The sequence below is a fragment of the Aotus nancymaae genome, unplaced genomic scaffold (assembly GCF_030222135.1).
Source record: "Aotus nancymaae isolate 86718 unplaced genomic scaffold, 86718_ANA_hifiasm-v0.15.2.pri h1tg000019l, whole genome shotgun sequence".
NCBI classification, from domain to species: domain Eukaryota; kingdom Metazoa; phylum Chordata; class Mammalia; order Primates; family Aotidae; genus Aotus; species Aotus nancymaae.
Genome location: NW_026988431.1, coordinates 31,713,988 through 31,733,491, shown reverse-complemented (window position 1 = coordinate 31,733,491; position 19,504 = coordinate 31,713,988). Strand labels below are relative to the sequence as shown.

At 37.1% G+C, this 19,504-nt stretch overlaps 1 protein-coding gene across 2 annotated transcripts in view; it reads left to right on the top strand.

The window, feature by feature from the left end:
- STAG1 (STAG1 cohesin complex component) overlaps window positions 1–19,504 on the top strand; it is a 415,374-nt gene that overhangs the window by 100,014 nt on the left and 295,856 nt on the right. For both annotated transcript variants that reach the window (XM_012451163.2, XM_064378722.1), the window contains 2 exons: window positions 10,311–10,422; window positions 16,089–16,191. In XM_012451163.2, the coding sequence (XP_012306586.1) occupies window positions 10,394–10,422; window positions 16,089–16,191 (132 nt within the window). In that variant the 5' untranslated portion in view covers window positions 10,311–10,393. The remainder of the gene's footprint in view (window positions 1–10,310; window positions 10,423–16,088; window positions 16,192–19,504) is intronic.

The window sequence follows — 19,504 nt, the reverse complement described above, 5'->3', positions numbered from 1 at the left end:
TCCCAGCACTTTGGGAAGCTGAGATGGGTGGATCACTTGAAGTCAGGACTTTGAGATCAGCCTGGCAAACATGATGAAAACCCATCTCTGCTAAAAATACAAAAAATTAGCCAGGCGTGGTGGCACGGGCCTATAATCCCAGCTGTTCGGGAGGCTGAGACAGGAGAATTCCGTGAACCCGGGAGGCAGAGATTGGCGTGAGCTGAGATTGCACCATTGCACTCCAGCCTGGGCAACAAGAGGAAAAACTCTGTCTAAAAGAAGAAAAAAGAAATGCAGCCTGCGTAATAAAGCGAGACTCTATCTCTACAAAGAAATTTTTAAAAAATTAGCCAGGTGTATTGGTGTGTACTTAGTCCCAGCTACTCCAGAGGCTGAGGCCAGGATCAGTTGGGTGCAGGAGTTGGAGGCTGCAGGGAGCTGTGGTTTTTTCACTGCATTCCAACCTGGGCGTCAGAGCAAGATCCCCCATCTTTAAAAATAAAATGTGTTCACAAATACATAGAAGTGAACAAAAATGACAAAAAAGTACCTTCCCTCATGAAACTTAACATTTCTTTATGCTTTTATTTCCCTCCTGTAGCTATAAATTAATACTCATTCTACAGTTCCAGGGACTCTTCTGGTCATTCACCAAATAACTGTATGTGATATGGCTTCTTTTTTTAGTTCTGTTTGATGTATGAGAATATGTAGGCATAGTAAGTTACAAAGTTAGAAAGTAGAATACCTAGTATAAGAGCTCAGGTAATGGAGCCCCAGTACCCAAACTCTTAAATTACTCTTATATTTCCTTTTGATTTTATGGGATTTTTTTTGTTTGTTTTGTTTTTGAGATAATCTTGCTCTGTTGCCCAGGCTGGAGTGCAATGGCGGGATCTTGGCTCACTGTAACCTTTGCCTCCTGGGTCCAAGCGATTCTCCTGCCTCAGCCTCCCAAGTAGCTGGGATTACAGGCGTTCACCATCACGCCTAGCTAATTTTTGTATTTTTAGTAAAGAGAGGTTTTCACCATGTTGACCAGGCTGGTTTCAAACTCCTGACCTCAGGTAGTCCACTCGCCTCAGCCTCCCAAAGTGATGGGATTACAGGTGCGAGCCACTGTGCCCTCTGATTTTAAGGTTTATGTTGCCAGGATATTTTAAGAATAGCCTTTTGCAGTACAACATTCAGAGAGAAAGCGCAGAATAATGATCTAACCTGCTGTTGCCAATGAACTTTATCGGTATCCCATTGAGCACATCATTCAGCTTTGGCTTAAAATATCCTTCTGTCTGCTTAATATTTGAGAGTTTCTAGACTGATATTTTCAGAAGATTTATTACTCTTCTCTTTCTTGAATCTTAATGTTGCCTACTTATTTATCTTTTAGTGTGAATTGCTATGCAACTTCGAAAATCTGATTTTATTTTGTTTTTCTTTTTGTTCACTAAAAGAGCTACAAAAGCTGTCTCATTTATAGGCAAAATTTTACTGAGAAAAGAGTTTGGAACTTTATTTTCTTGATCTAATGCTACTTTAACCTTTATACTACACAGAATTTAAGTATACAGTAGGTTGTCAAATTATATTTTGTTACAATGTTGATGAGGGGAAGAAAAATAGATGCCAGGCTGGAGTGGAATTTATTGTGTGGAGTTTGCACATTTTTTCCATGTCTGAGTGGGTTTTTTTCCTATGGGTACTCTGGTTTTCTCTCATACAAAACATATGCATGGCATGTTAATTGACATGTGTAAATTGTCCTAGTATGAGTAGGATGGGTATGTGTGTGAGTGCCCTGTGTGTTGGAATGGTGACCTGTCCAGGGTTTGTTCCTGCCTTGCACCCTAAGCTGCTGGGATCAGCTCTGGCCACCTGGGATTCTGAACTGGGATAAATACGCAAATAATTATCTTACTTGTTAAAATTAATTTTCTTAAATACATTTAAAGCTTACATTTATTTTGGTGTTTAGTATTTTAAACATTTTGTTGTTTATTTAGAAGTTTGCTGATGTTTTTGTGACCAGAAGTATGCTGTAGGAACTTCACTATTGTTTATATCAATTAGACTGTGCTAAAATTGGTTTTGTTACATGTTATTTTGCTTTAAGTCTCAGTTCAAGAACCCATAGTTGATGTTAAGTGAAGACGTAGTGTATATTCACGTATGTTATATTGGAGAAAAAGGTTTTCATTGATGTACTTAATTTGATATCATAAACACAAGTAAAATAGTTAAATTTCATTAAAAATAGTAAATGAGGCTGGGCACAGTGGCTCACGCCTGTAATCTCAGCACTTTGGGAGGCCGAGGCGGGCAGATCACGAGGTCAAGAGATCGAATCTATCCTGGACAACATGGTGAAACCCTGTATCTACTAAAAAAATGCAAAAATTAGCTGAGCATGGTGGTGCGTGCCTGTAGTCCCAGCTACTCGGGAGGCTGAGGCAGGAGAATTGCTTGAACGTAGGAGGCGGAGGTTGCAGTGAGCCAAGATCGCGCCATTGCACTCCAGCCTGGCAAAAAGCGAGACTCTGTCTCAAAAAAAAAAAAAAGTAAATCATTCTGTGACTTCTATGTAGAGTACCACTTACAGAAATAGTTGAAAAGTGGTTTCAGAAATAACATCATTGTCCTTGTAATTTTTGATTTGCTTAGCAAATCATGTGGTACCCTACTACCACCACCTGCATTCCATGTCTGTGTGTGTATACACTGCGAAGAACTTTTATTTATTTATTTTTTTGAGCTAGAGTTTCTTTCTTGGTACCCAGGCTGGAATTGCAATGCTGTGGTCTCAACTCATTGCAATCTCTGCCTCCTGGGTTGAAGCTATTCTTCTGCCTCAGCTCCCCAAGTACCTGGGATTACAGGCACCCGCCACCATGCCCGGCTAATTTTTTTTTATTTTTAGTATAGAAGAGCTTTTACCATGTTGGCCAGACTGGTCTCAATCTCCTGACCTCAGGTATTCTGCCTGCCTCGGCCTCCCAAAGTGCTGAGATTACAGGCATGAGCCACAGCTCCTGGCCTGCTAAGAGATTCTTTAAGCTCAGGTAAAATTTTAGAAATGTAGAAGGATTGTATTAATGACATACTAATATTTACCTGAATAGCGAATTCCTGTGATTAAAGAATAAGACCTTGTACTTCACAAATAAAACTACATGGTAATTAGAAATAAACTACTTCAGATACTACTGTCCCATAAGCGCTTTTTTTGATTCAGTTAATAAGCATTTATGAAACAGTGTTATGATATGTAATGATAAGGCTAGCAGTTCTATTTTCATCATTTTTTCTCCCTCTCATTGTTCGTGGCGTATATATCCACCATTATAGTATTAACAATAATTTCACTGCCCTTAAAATCCTCTGTACTCTGCCTGTTCATCCTGCCTGGCCCTGGCGGGATCTTCATAGTTTTGCCTTTTCCAGAATGCCATAGTGTTGGAATCATACAGTATGTATCTTTTACAGATTTTTCTTTTATTAATACGCACTTAAAGATTCCTTTATATCTTCTTATGGCTTGATAACTCATTTCTTTTTAGTGCTAAAGAATAGTCTATTGTCTGGATATATATCAGTTTATCTGTTCACCCACTGAAGGACATTTTGGTTGCTTCTGGGTTTTAGCAATTATGAATAAAACTGCTGTAAGTAACTGCGTGCAGGTTTTCATGTGAAAAACAAAGGGAAAACCATAAAACTCTTTCTTTTTTTGAGATAGAGTTTCACTTAGTGCCATTGCACTCCAGCCTGGGCTATATCTTGGCTCACTGCAACCTCTGCCTCCCAAGTTCAAGCGATTTTCCTGTCTCAGCCTCCTGAGTAGCTGGGATAACAGGCATCCACCCCCACGCCTGGCTAATTTTGTGTTTTTTACTAGAGACGGGGTTTTTCCATGTTGGTCAGGCTGGTCTCGAACTCCTGACCTCAGGTGATCTGCCTGCCTCGGCCTCCCAAAATGCTGGGATTACAGGCATGAGCACCGCGCCTGGCCCATAAAACTCTTAAGGGTAACAGTAAAAACTCTCAGGCCAGGCGCAGTGGCTCATTCCTGTAATCCCAGCACTTTGGGAGGCTGAGATGGGAGGATTACTCCTATGGGTTTCAGTTCCTTTGGGTAAAGTTTTCAACTTGTTTGGGTAAATAATGAGGACAACAGTTGCTAGATTGTATAGTAAGAGTATGTTTATTTTGTGAGAATACAAAAAGTGGCTTCCAAAGTGCCTCTACCATTTTGCATTTTCACCAGAAATGAATGAGAGTTCTGTTGCTCCACATCCTCACCAGCATTTCGTGGTTGTAGTGTTTTGACTTTTAGGTGTGCAGTGGTATCTCATTTTAATTTGCAGTTTCCTAATTGCATATCATATGGAATATCTTTTCATATGCTTTTTTGCCGCAGTGTCTTTTGCAAAGCAGAATTTTTTTGGTTTGTTTGTATTTGTTTTCAAAGAGATAGGGTCTCACTAAGTTGACCTGGTTGGTCTAGAACTCCCATCTTGGCCTCCCAAAGTGCTGGGATTATAGGCATGAGCCACTATGCCTGGCCTCGTAGTTTCTACTATGTTACCCTTAAGAGTTTTATGGTTTTCTCTTTGTCATTAGGGCTTTGATCCATTTTGAGTTAATTTCAGTGAAAGGTGTGAGGTCTGCGTCTATATATGTATTTATTGCATATGAGGTCAACATTTATATGTATGTTAGATTTTATATATATTATATAAAACTATGTAGTTTTCATTTAGCTGTCTAGTAATTCCAGCATCATTTGTTGAAAAGACTCTTAGATTCTCCAGCGTATTGCTTTTGTGGCTTTGTCAAGGATTAGCTTGATGAAGCTGTGAATGGCGGAAACCCCATCTCTACTAAAAATACAAAAAATAGCCAGACATGGTGGTGCACGCCTATAATCCCAGCTACTCAGGAGGCTGAGGCAGGAGAAAAAGAAATTAAATATTTTTATCCACAAACATGCAATCACTCTCTTTTTTTGTTGTTTCTGGATATCTTTTTTTTTTTTTTTTTTTTTTTTTTTTTTGAGACAGTCTCGCTCTGTCGCCCAGGCTGTAGTGCAGTGGCATGATCTTGGCTCATTACAACCTCCGCCTCCTAGGTTCAAGCAATTCTCCTGCCTTAGCCTCCCAAGTAGCTGGGACTACAGGCATGCAGCACCACGCCTGGTTAATTTTTTTATTTTTAGTAAAGATGGAGTTTAACCATGTTGGCCAGTCTGGTCTCGAACTCCTGATCAGGTATCCACCCACCTTGGCCGCCCAAAATGCTGGGATTACAGGCATGAGCCACCACACCTGGCCTCTGGATTTCTTACGTTAGAATTTTATTGTTTTTCTTATATAGATTCTACATATTTTGTTGAATTTACACCTAGGAATTTAATTCTTTGATGTGAATGCAAATGATTGTATGTTTTTCATTTAAAATTCTCTGTGTTCATTGCTACTCTACAGGAAAGTGATTGACTGTTATATATTAACCTTGTATTTTGAAACCTTGGTATAATAGCTTATTAATTCCAGGAGATGTTTTATTTTGCCTTTGTCAGTTCTTTCAGATTTTCTATATAGACAGTTTTGTCATCTGGAAATAAAGTTTTGTTTTTTCTTTCCCAAGCTGTGTACCTTTTTAAATTTTCTTTCTTGTATTGCATTAGCCAGGACTTTCAGTGTAATGTGAAAAAGGAGTGGTAGAGAATAGCATCCTAGCCTTTTTCCTGGTTTAACAAGAAAAGCTTTGAGTTTCTTGCCATTACATGTGATATTAGCTGCGGTATTTTGAAGATCTTCTTTATCGAGTTGAGAATGTTCCCCTCTATTTCTCATTTACTGAGAGTATTTATTATGAATGGGTGTTGGATTTTGTCAAGTGCTTTTTATTTGTCTTTTGTTATGATCATGTAGTTTTTCTTTTTTAGCGCTTGATGTGATGTATTATATTAATTGATTTTTGAATGTTGAACTAGCCTTGCATACCTGAGATAAATCCCTCTTGATCCTCGTGTAGAATTCTTTTTACACATTGTACGTTTCGATTCCCTGATGTTTCTGTTGAGGATTTTTGCATATATGTTTATTAGAGATATTGATGTAATGTTTTTGTATAGTTTGGTATTATAGAAATGCTTCATAGAATGAATTAGAAAGTAGTTCCTTACTTCTTTTTTGGAAGATTGATGTTAATTCTTTTTAAACCATGTTTGGTATAATTGAGCAGTAAGGCCATCTGGTCCTGGGCTTGTCTTTGTGTGGAGATTTTTGATAACTGATTCAGTGTCTCATTATAGTTCTGTTCACACTTTTTATTTCTTTTGGGCTAGTTTTGATGATTTGTGCATTTCTAGGAATTTGTCCATTTACTATGTTACTAAATTTGTTAGCATACGTTGTTTATCATATTCTCTGTCCCCTTCTCTATTTTTTTTTAAAAGAGTCATTTTATCTAAAGATTTGTTAATTTTGTTGACCTTTTCCAACAACAAACTTTTGGTTTTATTGATTGTATTATTTTTCTAATCGTAATATAATTTATCTGTGCCCCAATTTTGATTAATTTCTTCAGTTTGGTGCCTTTGGGCTTTTTAAAATACAAATACTCTTTGTATTTTACAAAGATTAAAATACAAAGTTTACTCTTTGTATTTTTTTTCTTAAGTTGTAGAATTAGATCATTTATTTAAGTTTTTTCTAAAATGTTGATTTTTACAGCCATATTTCCTTTCGAGCACTGCTTTTGCTGCATCCCATACATTTTGATATATTTTGTTTTATTTATCTCAAAGCATTCTAATTTCCCTTAGTTTTTAGAAATATATATTTTGAGATTCTGTTGTTAAGTGTCTATACCTTTATGATTTTAAAAAATATCTTTGCAATGAAATGAATTGGACCCCTTCCCCCCCAATTATATAGTGTCAATAGTGTCTTTTTTTGGGGGGGCGTCTGAGACAAGGGTCTCTGTCACTCAGACTGGAGTATAGTAGCGCAATCATGGCTCACTGCAGCCTCAACCTCCTGAGCTCAAGTGATCCTCCCACCTCAGCCTCTCAAATAGAGTAGCTACAACCACAGGTAGGTGCCACCACACCTGCTTAGTTTTAAAATTTTATTTTTCCTTTCTTAAATTTTTATTTATTTACTTAGGGACAGGGTCTCACTCCGTCACCCAGGCTGGAGTGCAATGATATGATCTTGGCTCACTGCATCCTCTGCCTCCTGGGTTCAAGCGATTCTCCTGCCTCAGCCTCTTGAGTAGCTGGGACTTCAGGTGCCCACCACCGTGCCTAACTAATTTTTTTTTTTTTTTTTTTTTAAAGTAGAGATAGGGTTTCACCATGTTGGCCAGTCTGGTCTTAGACTCCTGACCTCAAGTGATTGGCCTGCCTCGGCCTTTCAAAGTGCTGGGATTATAAGTGTGAGCTACTGTGCATGGACAGTTTTTAAATTTTTTGTAGAGATGGAGTCTCTCTATATGTTGTCTGAGCTGGTCTCGAACTCCTAGCCTCCTTCAATCCTCCTTCCTCAGCCTATAAGATTCTCCCCCACCACTTGTTTTTTTTTGGATAGAGTCTTTTGCTCTATCGTCCAGGTTGGAGTGCAGTGACGCAATCTGTGCTCACTGCAACCTCCGCCTTCTGAGTTTAAGCCATTCTCCTGCCTCAGCTTCCCAAGTAGCTGGGTATTACAGGCACCTACTACCACACCTGGCCAATTTTTGTATTTGTAGTGGAGATGGGGTTTCACCATGTTGGCTAGGTTTGTCTTGAGCTCCTGACCTCACGTGATTCACCTGCCCCAGCTTCCCAAAGTGCTGGGATTACAGGCGTGAATCACCATACCTTGCCTTCCTTTAGCATTTCTTATAGGGCATGTCTATGGTCAAATTCCTTCAGCTCTTGCTTTTCTATGAATGTCTGAATTTCTCCACTGAGGGATAGTTTTACGGGATATATAGTTCTTTTTAAATGGTTTTTCTTTCAACACCTTAGTTATGTCATCCTACTGCCTTTTCTTTACTTCCATGATCACATTTTAAAATTTTTATTTTTAGGTAGGGGATACTTTCTGGCAAAACCCGCAAAGTCTGCTGGACAGATTCCAAAAGAGGCTTAACGAGAAAAAAAACGGACATTCTGAATATTAAAATGTTTTCACTCTGGGAATCATCTTTTCACCTCCCCCATGCCCTGTTTGATGTTACTGTTAAAAGCTATAGTTATTTGTTTGTTTAGTGATTTTTCCCCTCAAACTACTTTTTCCAAGACTTTCTTGTCGTTTGTGGTCACTAATATTTTTCATCTTTGTGATCAAACTGGTAACCTGACAGATTTACCTAAAGAATTGGTGCCAAAAACGGCATGAAAGCCCTCTGTAGCTATTTGCAGATAGACTCTGTACTGAAGTATTTTTGGAATAAACAGCCCGGGCACTTGCAGCTTGGCCTTAGTCCTTATCTTCTGCTTGTGCAGAGCTCAAAGATCAGTTAGAGGTGTATTCTTGTGCTTCTCTCATGCCTCCTCTGACCATGTTTTTAGCCTTGGGCATGCGTGTAGCACCTTGAATTCTCCAGAATACTTGGGAGTCTTTAAAAGCCCTTAGTTTCTAACATATCTTCCTACTTAGACTCTTTATTCTGGGGCTTTACACATTGCTGCTTGTCTTGTATGCTGTCTGTTGCCCTAGAGAGCTATGTGTAGTATATATATTTAAATCCTTTCAGTAGATGCCACCTGGGAATCTCTTCAAAATGCACTTCAAAATGCTATCATTTTTGAGAAGAAGGTTTATATTGCTCCCACAGGTACCAGCAAGCTGCACCAAGAGTTTGGTCTGCTGTCCCCATTAACACTGTTGAGTTAGTGAATGGGTGATGATAGGCAAGTAAGCAGAAGGTGCTATAGTGCCTACACACCAAATTTTGCAGCTTCTTTCTTTGTTAAACACCCCTCCCTTTGTAAGTTTTATTAGATTCAGGAATTCTGTAAAAGTTTATTTTTGTCAGTTTCTAAGTGTTTCACTGGAGAGGCTTATTCTTGAAGTTTTCTACTCAACCATTTCCCATGATATCACTCCTTTCAGTTTTTTGAAAGATTATCACTTGGTTTGTTATTCAGGGTTGACTTTTTCCTTCCTCTCAGCACTTTAAAGATGTTATTCCATTGTCTTTGAACTTGCATAGTTTACAGTAGGAAGTCTGATACTAATTTTTGTCCTTCTGGATGTGATGTGTCCTGTTCTTCAGCTTCCTTTTGAATTTTCCCTTCAACTTTAGTTTTTAGCAATTGGTGTATTTTGGTGTATTCTGCTTGGGAATTCTCTGATTTTACATCTGTTTTAATATCTTACATGATTTTTTTAACATTCTTCCCCATTATGTCTTCAAATATCTGTTCTGCCTTGTACTTTGTCTTTCTGCCTGGAATTCTAACTATACCTGTGTTTTTCCACTTGATACCGTATAATGGCCTATAATGGACTGTTAGGTCTTAGTACCCCTGCCTTTAAAAAATATGAGACTTTATGTTTTTTAGAGCCCTTTTAGGTTCACAGCAAATTTGAAGGAAAAGTATAGAGTGTTTTCTTATATTCTATGTCCCTACACCTACACTTGCTCAGCCTACCCTACTATCAACATCCTGCACCAGAGGAGTGCATTTTTTAACAGCTGATCAACCTATATTGACACGTCATTATCACCTTGAGTTGCTACTTAAAATTAGGATTGACTCTTACTCTTGGTGTCCATGAGTTTTTACTAATCTGTAAAATAACACGTCCATCATTATACATGTATGTCATTTAGAACAGTTCACTGCTCTAAAAATCTTCTGTGATCTGCCTGCTCATCCCTTCCACCCACTAATCCCTGGTAACCACTGATTCTTTTACTGTCTCCATAGTTTTGCCATTTGACATTCCAGAATGTCATATGGTTGGAATCATGCAGTATGTATCCTTTTCAGATTGGCTTCTTTGCTTAGTAATATGTATTTAAGGTTCCTTCATGCCTTTTTGTGGCTTTCAAGCTAATTTCTTTTTAATGCCAAATAAAATTTCATTGTGAGGATGTGCATGGTTTATTTATTCATTCACGTATTGCGGACATCTTGGTTGCTTCCAGGTTTTGGCAGTTATGAATAAAACTGCTATAAACATCTGTGGACATTAATTTTCAGCTCATTTGGGTAAATACCAAGTAGTGTGATCACTGGTAGTGGTGTGTATTGACTGTAGTTTATGTATTCTGTCATCCCATCCTCATTTTATTTTAAAATAATTTCTTTTTTTTTTAATTGACAGGATTGCCTTTGAGGTTATTTTAAAAGTTTCGAGTTGTACAGCACTTGATTATTTTGCTGCATTGTGAAAGGACCTCTCCAGCAATGATTACTTCAGAATTACCAGTGTTACAGTAAGTATTGCAATTTTTTTAAAGGAAAATTTTGGAAAATTTATTTCTCAAAATGCTCTCTTTGATGAGACATTTCAAATATGTCCTTTGATGTTTGGACAATATGTTTGCAATCTAAGTAGTAGGCTGTATAATTACCATATCCATTCATGGCTTTTGCTATTGAAATGTCACCATATTTTCTGATATTCATCAAAAAAGATGTTAATATCCTATATCAGAAGTCAGCAAACTATGGCCCATGGGCCAAATCTGACGTTGTCTCTTTTTGCAAAATAGAATTTTGGATCAGAGCCAGAGTCATCCTTTACATACTGTTTATGTCTACTTTGTATTACAAGTGTGATAGTGATTGTATTGCCTGGAAAGCCTAAAATATTTAGTCTGGCCATTTACAAAAAATAGGTTGCTGTCCCCCATCTTATACCATAATCTTTTTCTTCTCCCTCCCTGCTCACTTCCAATTCCTTTATTATGATTCTTAGTTTTTTCTTAGATTGAGATTATTGAGGAGTTCTGGCTACCAGAAGAAATCTAAGGGATATACCAGTTGACAGTTTTTGATGGCATCCCATTACATTTGTTGGAGTTATAGGACAGATTCAGATTTGGGACTTACTTAGGCTTTTTTTGAGACGGAACTTCCCACTGTTGCCCAGGCTGGAGTGCAATGATGCGATCTCGGCTCACTCCAACCTCTGCCTCCTAGGTTCAAGTGATTCTCCTGCATCAGCCTCCTGAGTAGCTGGAATTACAGGCACGCGCCACCATGCCTGCCTCAATTTTGTATTTTTAGTAGAGGCGGGGTTTCATTATGTTGGCCAGGCTGGTCTTTTAACTCCTTGCCTCAGGTGATTGGCCTACCTCAGCCTCCCAAAGTGCTGGGATTATAGGCGTGAGCCAATGTGCCAGCCAGATTTAGAATTGGAACTTATTTTCGGGAAATGTGGTCACAGAAATGGCAGATACTATTCCATTCACAGCTGTTGTTGTGATGCAAATGGGGAATCTGGATTCTTTGATTCTGTATGTTAGCAGTGGTTTAGATATAATGAAAGTGATGAGCACTTTAGCAATTATTTATGTATTATTACTACTCAATTCATTTACATACCTTATTTCCAAGAGACAACCTCTGGTTGATCTTTTGGCCTTCTATTTCCCTTCCAGCATTCTAAGACACAAAGCTATCCAAATGTCTTTACCCGCTTGAAAAACCATTAATACTGTCCTTCTGTCCTTTCTCTGACAAATGGGAGATAAAATTTATTTCTGCCTACTTATCTCATTCTCTTTTACCCATGGACCTGAAAATAATATCATATATATAAATATATGAACACCATATAATTACCATATTTATATGATATTTAAGTTTGGAGGTCCTCTTACAGTATTTTCTTTCTTTTCGTCGTACTCTTCTGGCCTTACCTGGACAACTCACTATCTGTTTACAAGCCTTCTCTGATTTCCTCGAAGTTGGGGTGATCCTTCTGTGTTCTAACAATGCCCTGTACTTTTTTCAGGTACCATACTTAATGTAGCATTTTATAACCATCTCTTCTTTTTTCTGACTCATCTCCTAAACTGTATTGTGTGCCTTACTTTTATATGTCCTGCTGTTAGGACACTGTTGAGTATTAGGCAGCCCTTTAATAGCTCTTTGATAAAATATGAAATAGAGATTATATTTAAATTGAAGTTGTATTAAATGAATGTGTATTGGCATTATGATATTTAATATATCATGCTTTGTGAGTGAATTTTTTCAGAAAAATGTGAGTGTTATATGTCTGTGTGTAGGTACTGGACAGTGGTGATCTGAGAACTGGGTAAATGAACTCTGGTTTAGATCTGTCAGCTGAAGATGGTACCCTTGGTCAAGTTGAGATGTCCAGTTTTGGTTTTTGAAATGTAGACACTAGAAAGACCACTCTAGTGATTATCCTTATTATTCCTTGGCTTACTTAGATACTGTAATTGCTGATGGATTTGTCACCTTAGTGCTGTTAACTAGTAAACATTGTCAAAATATTATCATTTACTACGTATTTATATTCCAGGAAGTATGCTAGGTTCTAGGTAGATATAACATGTAGAGTAATTTAGTTTTTTTTTTTTGCCATAAAGCTTGTAAAGATAGATATTAATAAAAGTGGGGTTTAGGGGAAGAAGAAGGGAAGAGAGTATTAGGCCCAGACTGAGATTATGTCATATAAGGACCCTGAGATATGTTTGAGGGCTTGAAATCAAACCTCCCCCACCCCACCCTCTTTTGTTTTCTCCTGTATTGGTGATAGAGAGTGATATAAGATAAACTGTGAGTAGGGAGGAACAAGATCATAACGGTACCTGCTAAGTTATGTTCAGAATTATGTTTTTTCTCCTCAGCCTGTGTATTATTCCATTTTCACACTGTTATAAAGAACTACCGGAAACTGGGTAATTTATAAAGAAAAGAGGTTTGACTGACTCATGGCATGGCTGGCTGGGGAAGCCTCAGGAAACTTACAATCATGGTGGAAGAAATAGGGGAAGCAAGCACCTTCTTCACAACACAGCAGGAGAGAGAGAAGGAGAGTGGAGGAAAGTGTAACACTTTTAAACCATCAGATCTGATGAGAACTCAGTATCACAAGAACAGCATAGAGGAAACAGCTCCATGATCCAGTCACCTCCCACCAGGTCCCTCCCTCAACAGGTGGGGATTACAGTTCGAGATGAGACTTGGGTGAGGACACATGGCCAAACCATATCAGCATGATAAAGATATAATAAGATATATACTTAGAAAGTTATTTAGTGCAGTATAGTATTAGATGGGAAGGGCCAACACTAGAAACAAGGAGACCTATCAGGAGAAGGATGATTGCAAAGATGATAACTTTCACTGGAGATGGAGAGAGGTAGACAGAATTGTAGAGGCAAAATCATTTTTTTAGTAAGATTTGAACTTATTCTTCCATGCTCTTAATTTACGTTAGTAGTGTTATAAATGTGAACATTAGCCATTTGCAGGAGTTTTGAAGAGCAATTGGTCAAAGTTTGAATTTGCATACTCCTTGACCTGTCATTTTCACTGCATATATGCTGGAGAGAAACTTGATTGTATAATAAGATTTATTTATGTACAAGGACGGTCATTTCAGCTCTGTTTGTAATAGTGCAGAACTAGAGACAAACTAAGTGCTCATTGATAGGAAAGTAAATAAGTTCTATGCATGTTATGGAGTGCCATTCAGGAATCTAATGTATTTATATGGAACATTCTCATGTATTTAACACTTTAAAAATCGAAATATTGATACTGATTTATATTTTGAGAGCAAGAGATGCAAAAGCCTAAATATGGCAGTGTCAAACTATTAACAGTGATATTCTGCGGATTGAGATTCAGTGTTAGGATGAGATAAAGTGAAACTTTTCCTTGTATTCTTATATCTTTCTTCTGTTGCTTGAAAGTTTTTTTCAAAAGCCTAGAATTTGTGTATATGTCCTAATAATTAAATATACATATACTAATGGGAGTGCATTAGCTGTTTGTTGGCAATAGTTCTCATTGTTTAAGCTGACTACAGTTGGCAGCATTATTAAACAAATTGTACTTTTTTCACTATTGGTAGAGGCGTCAATAAACTATACTGCTGAAGAATAGGTTGATTTCACTAATGGGTTACTTACTGTATTCTAGAACCAACCTGCTCCTGTAGGAGATTGTTGCTTATAAATCTCCTGCCTCGAGATTTATAAGCATCAAAAGCATTTGTAGATTTTGTCCACACAAGATAATCTTGAGTCAGAGATCTGGAATGCGGTCAGGTGTACTGATAAGTCATCAAAGTCATTTGCATAGAAGTTACACATAAACTGGATGAAATCTTCAAGGGAGCATAATATAAATGGAGAAGAACAGACCTAAGAGTTGAGCTTTAAAGAAGAGGGAATGAGCCTAAGAAGAGCATTTGGTGAAGGAGATTGAGAAATAGTAGATTGTGAGTTAGACTTACCATTTGCTATGTACCTTTCCTACTCTTTACAATTTTATGCAGATCTTTAATTCAGTAATGTAGAATTTAGTGAAGAGATTCTTGCTCATGCTGTCTAAACCTTTTCAATTCTGTGTTGAAGCCAGCCTGTGAGAGTCGAATATTAAATGTTTAGGAATTTCGCAAGCCAACTAAACACAACATGTCTGTTGTAAAAAGTTAACTTATATAAGCTTTAAATTAAATGTCTTATGAAAAATAAAAACAGTAAATACTCAAAACTCATCGCTTCCTTATTATTTCGTGTTACTATTTATGCTCTTGAAGTTGTTATTTAAACCTGTTGTGTCTTTGTGGTAGAAATATGTTTTAATGCTGCACTACTGTTTATTACTTCCCAACTCACTTTGGTTATGCCACTTTGGTTGAATGGTACTCAGAGACTGTTGGGGTGGGGGGAAGAAATTGACTATGGTAGGAGTATGTACATCATGAAAATTGGCAAATGATAAAAATCCATGCTTTATTTATTGTTTTGTTGATTATAGACTTAAGAAAGTAATAGAGAGGTTGTTAACAATGCGGATTCAACTTAAACGTTTATGGGATGGTGTATACCATTACAATATGAATAACAAAAAATTGAGGAAGTATTTCCCTTCAGTCCTTATCTGAGTCAGCACAGAAGCTGCTCACAACATTGACAACGATTAAAGTTTCAACAAATGTCTTTATCATTTTACTTGCATCCTACTCATTAAAGTGAACAAAAACAGCAACCACCTTTCATGTTAAAATTCCTATTCATTCATTAGTTGCAGCTGTAGTTTAGATTCCTATATAAGAGTTGGGCAAAAATATCAAAATTATTTTGTGAGAATCAATTGGTTATATGGAATTTACAATAAAGAGTATTTTGTGTTTTATTGTTTGTAAATTATGTGCTAAGTATCCTTTATGTATTTTTTTTTTTTTTTTGAGACGGAGTCTTGCTCTGTTGCCCAGGCTGGAGTGCAGTGATGTAATCTTGGCTCACTGCAGCCTCTGCCTCCACGTCTCAGATGATTCTCTTGCCTCAGCCTCCTGAGTAGCTGGGATTACAGGCATGCACTACCACACCAGCTAATTTTTGTATTTTTAGTAGAGATGGGGTTTCAGTACGTTGGCCAGTCTTGTCTCGAATTCTTGAACTCAGGTGATCTGCCTGCCTCGGCCTACCAAAGTGCTGGGATTACAGGGGGTGAGCCACCATCCCCAGCTAGATGTCTTAATACTTACAACGTAGGTGTTTGTGTATATATATATTTTTTGAAGAGCCAGTGGTCAAACATTAACTGGCACAACACTGACTTTTCTGACTTTATGAAATGAATAAAAATCATCCTAAACCTTCATGTTTTTATGCTGAAGAATTAGTCTTTTGCAATTATATTTTGCATTTATTTTTGTATAGTAGCTGTCATTTGTTCTTTTTCATTTCCCTCTTTATTTGAGGGATTCATTTCACTTACTGTTACGTAAAATTAGGTAGCAAAGATAACATTAGTTTGCTAAAGAGTTTTTCTGAAATAGAAGTATAAACCACTTCTAATCAGTCATATAGCAGGAGATAAGGGAAGTAGTGAAACAAATGCATTGTACTTATTAATTTGTTCACTAAAATAATACAACATTTTCTAGGGATTCAACTAATGAGACTACTGCCCATTCCGATGCTGGCAGCGAACTTGAAGAAACAGAGGTCAAAGGAAAAAGAAAAAGGGGTCGTCCTGGCCGGCCTCCAGTATGTATTTTGCTTATTTTCTTTATTCCTTTAATAGTGACCGTGTTAATCAGTTTGATATGAGTTGTTAATTGTAGTGCTAGTACGGTTAATAGTTTAAAAAAACAGTCAGTGACACAATAGAGATTGGAAACTTTGTTTCACATAAATTGTGTTGGCAGTGATCAGTAAAAGGAAATGATTGTTGTATGATTTTATTGCTGTCCTTCTCTTTGTAAATAAATGGTAGTGCATATGAAGGAATAGGAGGTCACTAACAATGAATGAGGTTTAGTTAGTTAAGACTTCATGCTTTTCAGATGGAACTCTGATTTCTTATGAGCTCCTAAGTACTGTTTTGGAGTTTGGTGGCAGTCTCAGAATATATTCTCATTGATAATCTGATTGAAAAATTTAGAAGAGCTGTAGATAATTCTACTTTGAGGGATAGCTTTATGTATTGTAAGAACATCAGTCATAATTTAAGCATGCATAAACCCTGTACAAGATACCATTATCTGCTTTTCAAAGAATTAAGGCATATGCTGTTCTACATTTGCTTATATGATGTGATTTACTGTCAATTTTTTTTTCTGTTTTATGAAAGTTCTTTTAATGGAAACTCTTAGCCTCCTCTTAATAAGAGACATTATATAATGAACTTAATTCCCATTATCTAGCTTCAGCAGTTATCAAATCATGGCCAGTCTTGTTTGATCTCTTCACTCCTCCTCCTCTTTTTCCATCCTGTGTTATTTTTAAGGTCATTCTAGACATCATTCCATTTGTAAATGTTTTAGTGTGTATTGCTAAAAATAAGGGTTTGTTTCTTTTTTTTTTTTTTTAAACACCACTACAATATCATTATCAAGCCCCGGTATAATATATTTTATTAATATCACCAAATAGCTAGTTTTATAGCTTATAATCATCTTATGAACATTTAAAATCCAGTTTGGTGATTAGAATCATGACACAGGTATGATCCATCACGTGCAATTGATGGTTATGTTGCTTAACCAGTTATTACCTACATGTCTTTTATAATGAGTTCCTCAAGAAGACTGGCTTTTTTGATATAGTTAAGTCATTTTTCCTTTTTTGCCAGAATTTTTTATTAGTTACTATTTCAGGCCACCCTTAAGATCACAAAAGATAAAGACTTCCTCCTGTATTTTGCTATACAGTTGGTTTTATCCTCTACTTTTTTTGTTGTTGTTGTTATGGAGCTTCACTCTTGTTGCCCGGGCTGGAGTGCAATGGCGCAATCTTGGCTCACGGCAACCTCTGCCTCCTGAGTTCAAGTGATTCTCCTGCCTCAGCCTCCTAAGTACCTGGGATTACAGGCATGCGCCACCATGCCCAGCTAATTTTTTGTACTTTGAGTAGAGATGGGGTTTCTGTATGTTGATCAGGCTGGTCTGGAATTCCCAAGCTCAGGTGATCTGCCCGCCTCGGCCTCCCACAGTGCTGGGATTACAGGCGTTAGCCACTGTGCCTGGCTGTCCTCTACTTTTATTTAAAAGAAAAAAATAATCGGGAATGACATGCCATATAGTAACTTTTTGTATTACTCATTCATTTCTAGAAGTATTTTGTGGTACAGTATTCCTTACAAAAATATTTTGGGAAAAGTGAAAGAGTTCTGCACTTGGAAGCCGGCCGTTATTATAGTTCCCCTTACTACTGTGTGATTTTTCCAAGACTGTAGGCAAATTTCATTGCTATCCTGGGAATCTGAGGTTATAACAGCAAAATTGGAAATAAGTCTAGACTTGCTTAAAGATAGGTGAATGAATTGCCCACCTTGATTGATTGCTTACTTGAATTTGTTCTCCCCTACTTGAAATTCTTCACTTACAGGATTCAGATTAAGTACTGTCTCCTTAAGGAAAACTTTTCATTTTTCCTAAAAAGAATTTACCACTGCTTAAGCAGGCTGTTGTATTATTCCTTGGAACTGGTTTAATTTTTATGTGTGTATAACTGAATCCTGTAATGTTGTGCTTTTTGGATGAAAAGAAGCCTGTGTACCCAAATGCTTAACCCTTTTGTGGTGGGAAATATTTGATATTTAGTGAAGCTACTACTATGTAGTCTAGTAAGTAAATAGTACATGTTCATGCCATAATTATAATATTGAAAAAGATGTCAACCAGTGTAAGATAGTAGCATTCTAGAAACTTGTTTTATGTATGTTTCATTCCATACATTCACACAAATTATTTCACATGGCTATCTATACTTCTGCCTAATTCAGTCAGGCTTATATGTTGATTGTGGAAACAATACAACATAATACAGCTTCCTGAATTTCTACTTTGAGCTTTGTGTTGACTTGGTGCTGTGTATGTTATTTAATCCTCACACTAGTGTTATGAAATAGGTCTTGGATGTAGTTTACAGTATAGAATAAAAAGTTTAAAAGTGGTTATTTGCCTAAGGTCACATAGCAAGTAAGTGGGAAAGCTTGGATTTGAATTTATATGCTAACTCCCACACTCTTAAGGAAGCCAGAATGCCAAGCTGTTAATTAATCTTGAGAGTTGTAATTGTCAGAATGATCAGATTGGAGTTCTGCCTCATTTTCTGTCAGCTAGCTGCATTTTGAACAATGTCAAGTTTTGACTAATGGCATTTTTTGTTTAGCTGTGGTAATACTAGTCATCACTTTTAATCTAGTAAGTTTAATCTTTTTAAAATCTATTTTAGAGGGAATTTCTTGTATCTTTGGTTTTCATTTAACTAGTTAAAACACATAATATAAGGAGTTTCTATTATAGGCAGTATTGTTTCCCTTATTTTTATTTTATTTTTTTTAATTTATTTTTTTTGAGACAGGATGTCACTCTTTGTTACCCAGGCTGGAGTTTAGTGGTGCAACCATGGCTCACTGCATCCTCAAAATCTGGGGCTCAAACAGTTCTCCACCTTCTGAGCCTCCCAAGTAGCTGGGTTTACAGGCCCGTACCACCACACATGGCTGATTTATTTTTATGTGGAGATCGGGTCTCACTCTGTTGCCCAAGCTGGTCTCAAACTCCTGGGCTCAACTGATCATCCCACCTTAGCTTCCTAAAGTCCTGGGATTACAGGCATGAACCACTACCCCTGGCCTCTCCTTATTTTTAAATTCTTAGGGGACATCTCATTTTTAGGGGTCATCTCAATATTTCTTTTTAATATTGTATTCTTTCACAATTTTTTTCCTCCTTAAATCTCCCTTTTTTGCAGGTATCTTCATTAATTTGCTATTATTATAACTCTCTACCCGAATAGTTGATGATCTCAAAACAAACCCTATGTAGTATCATATTTATAGTCTTAGGATTCT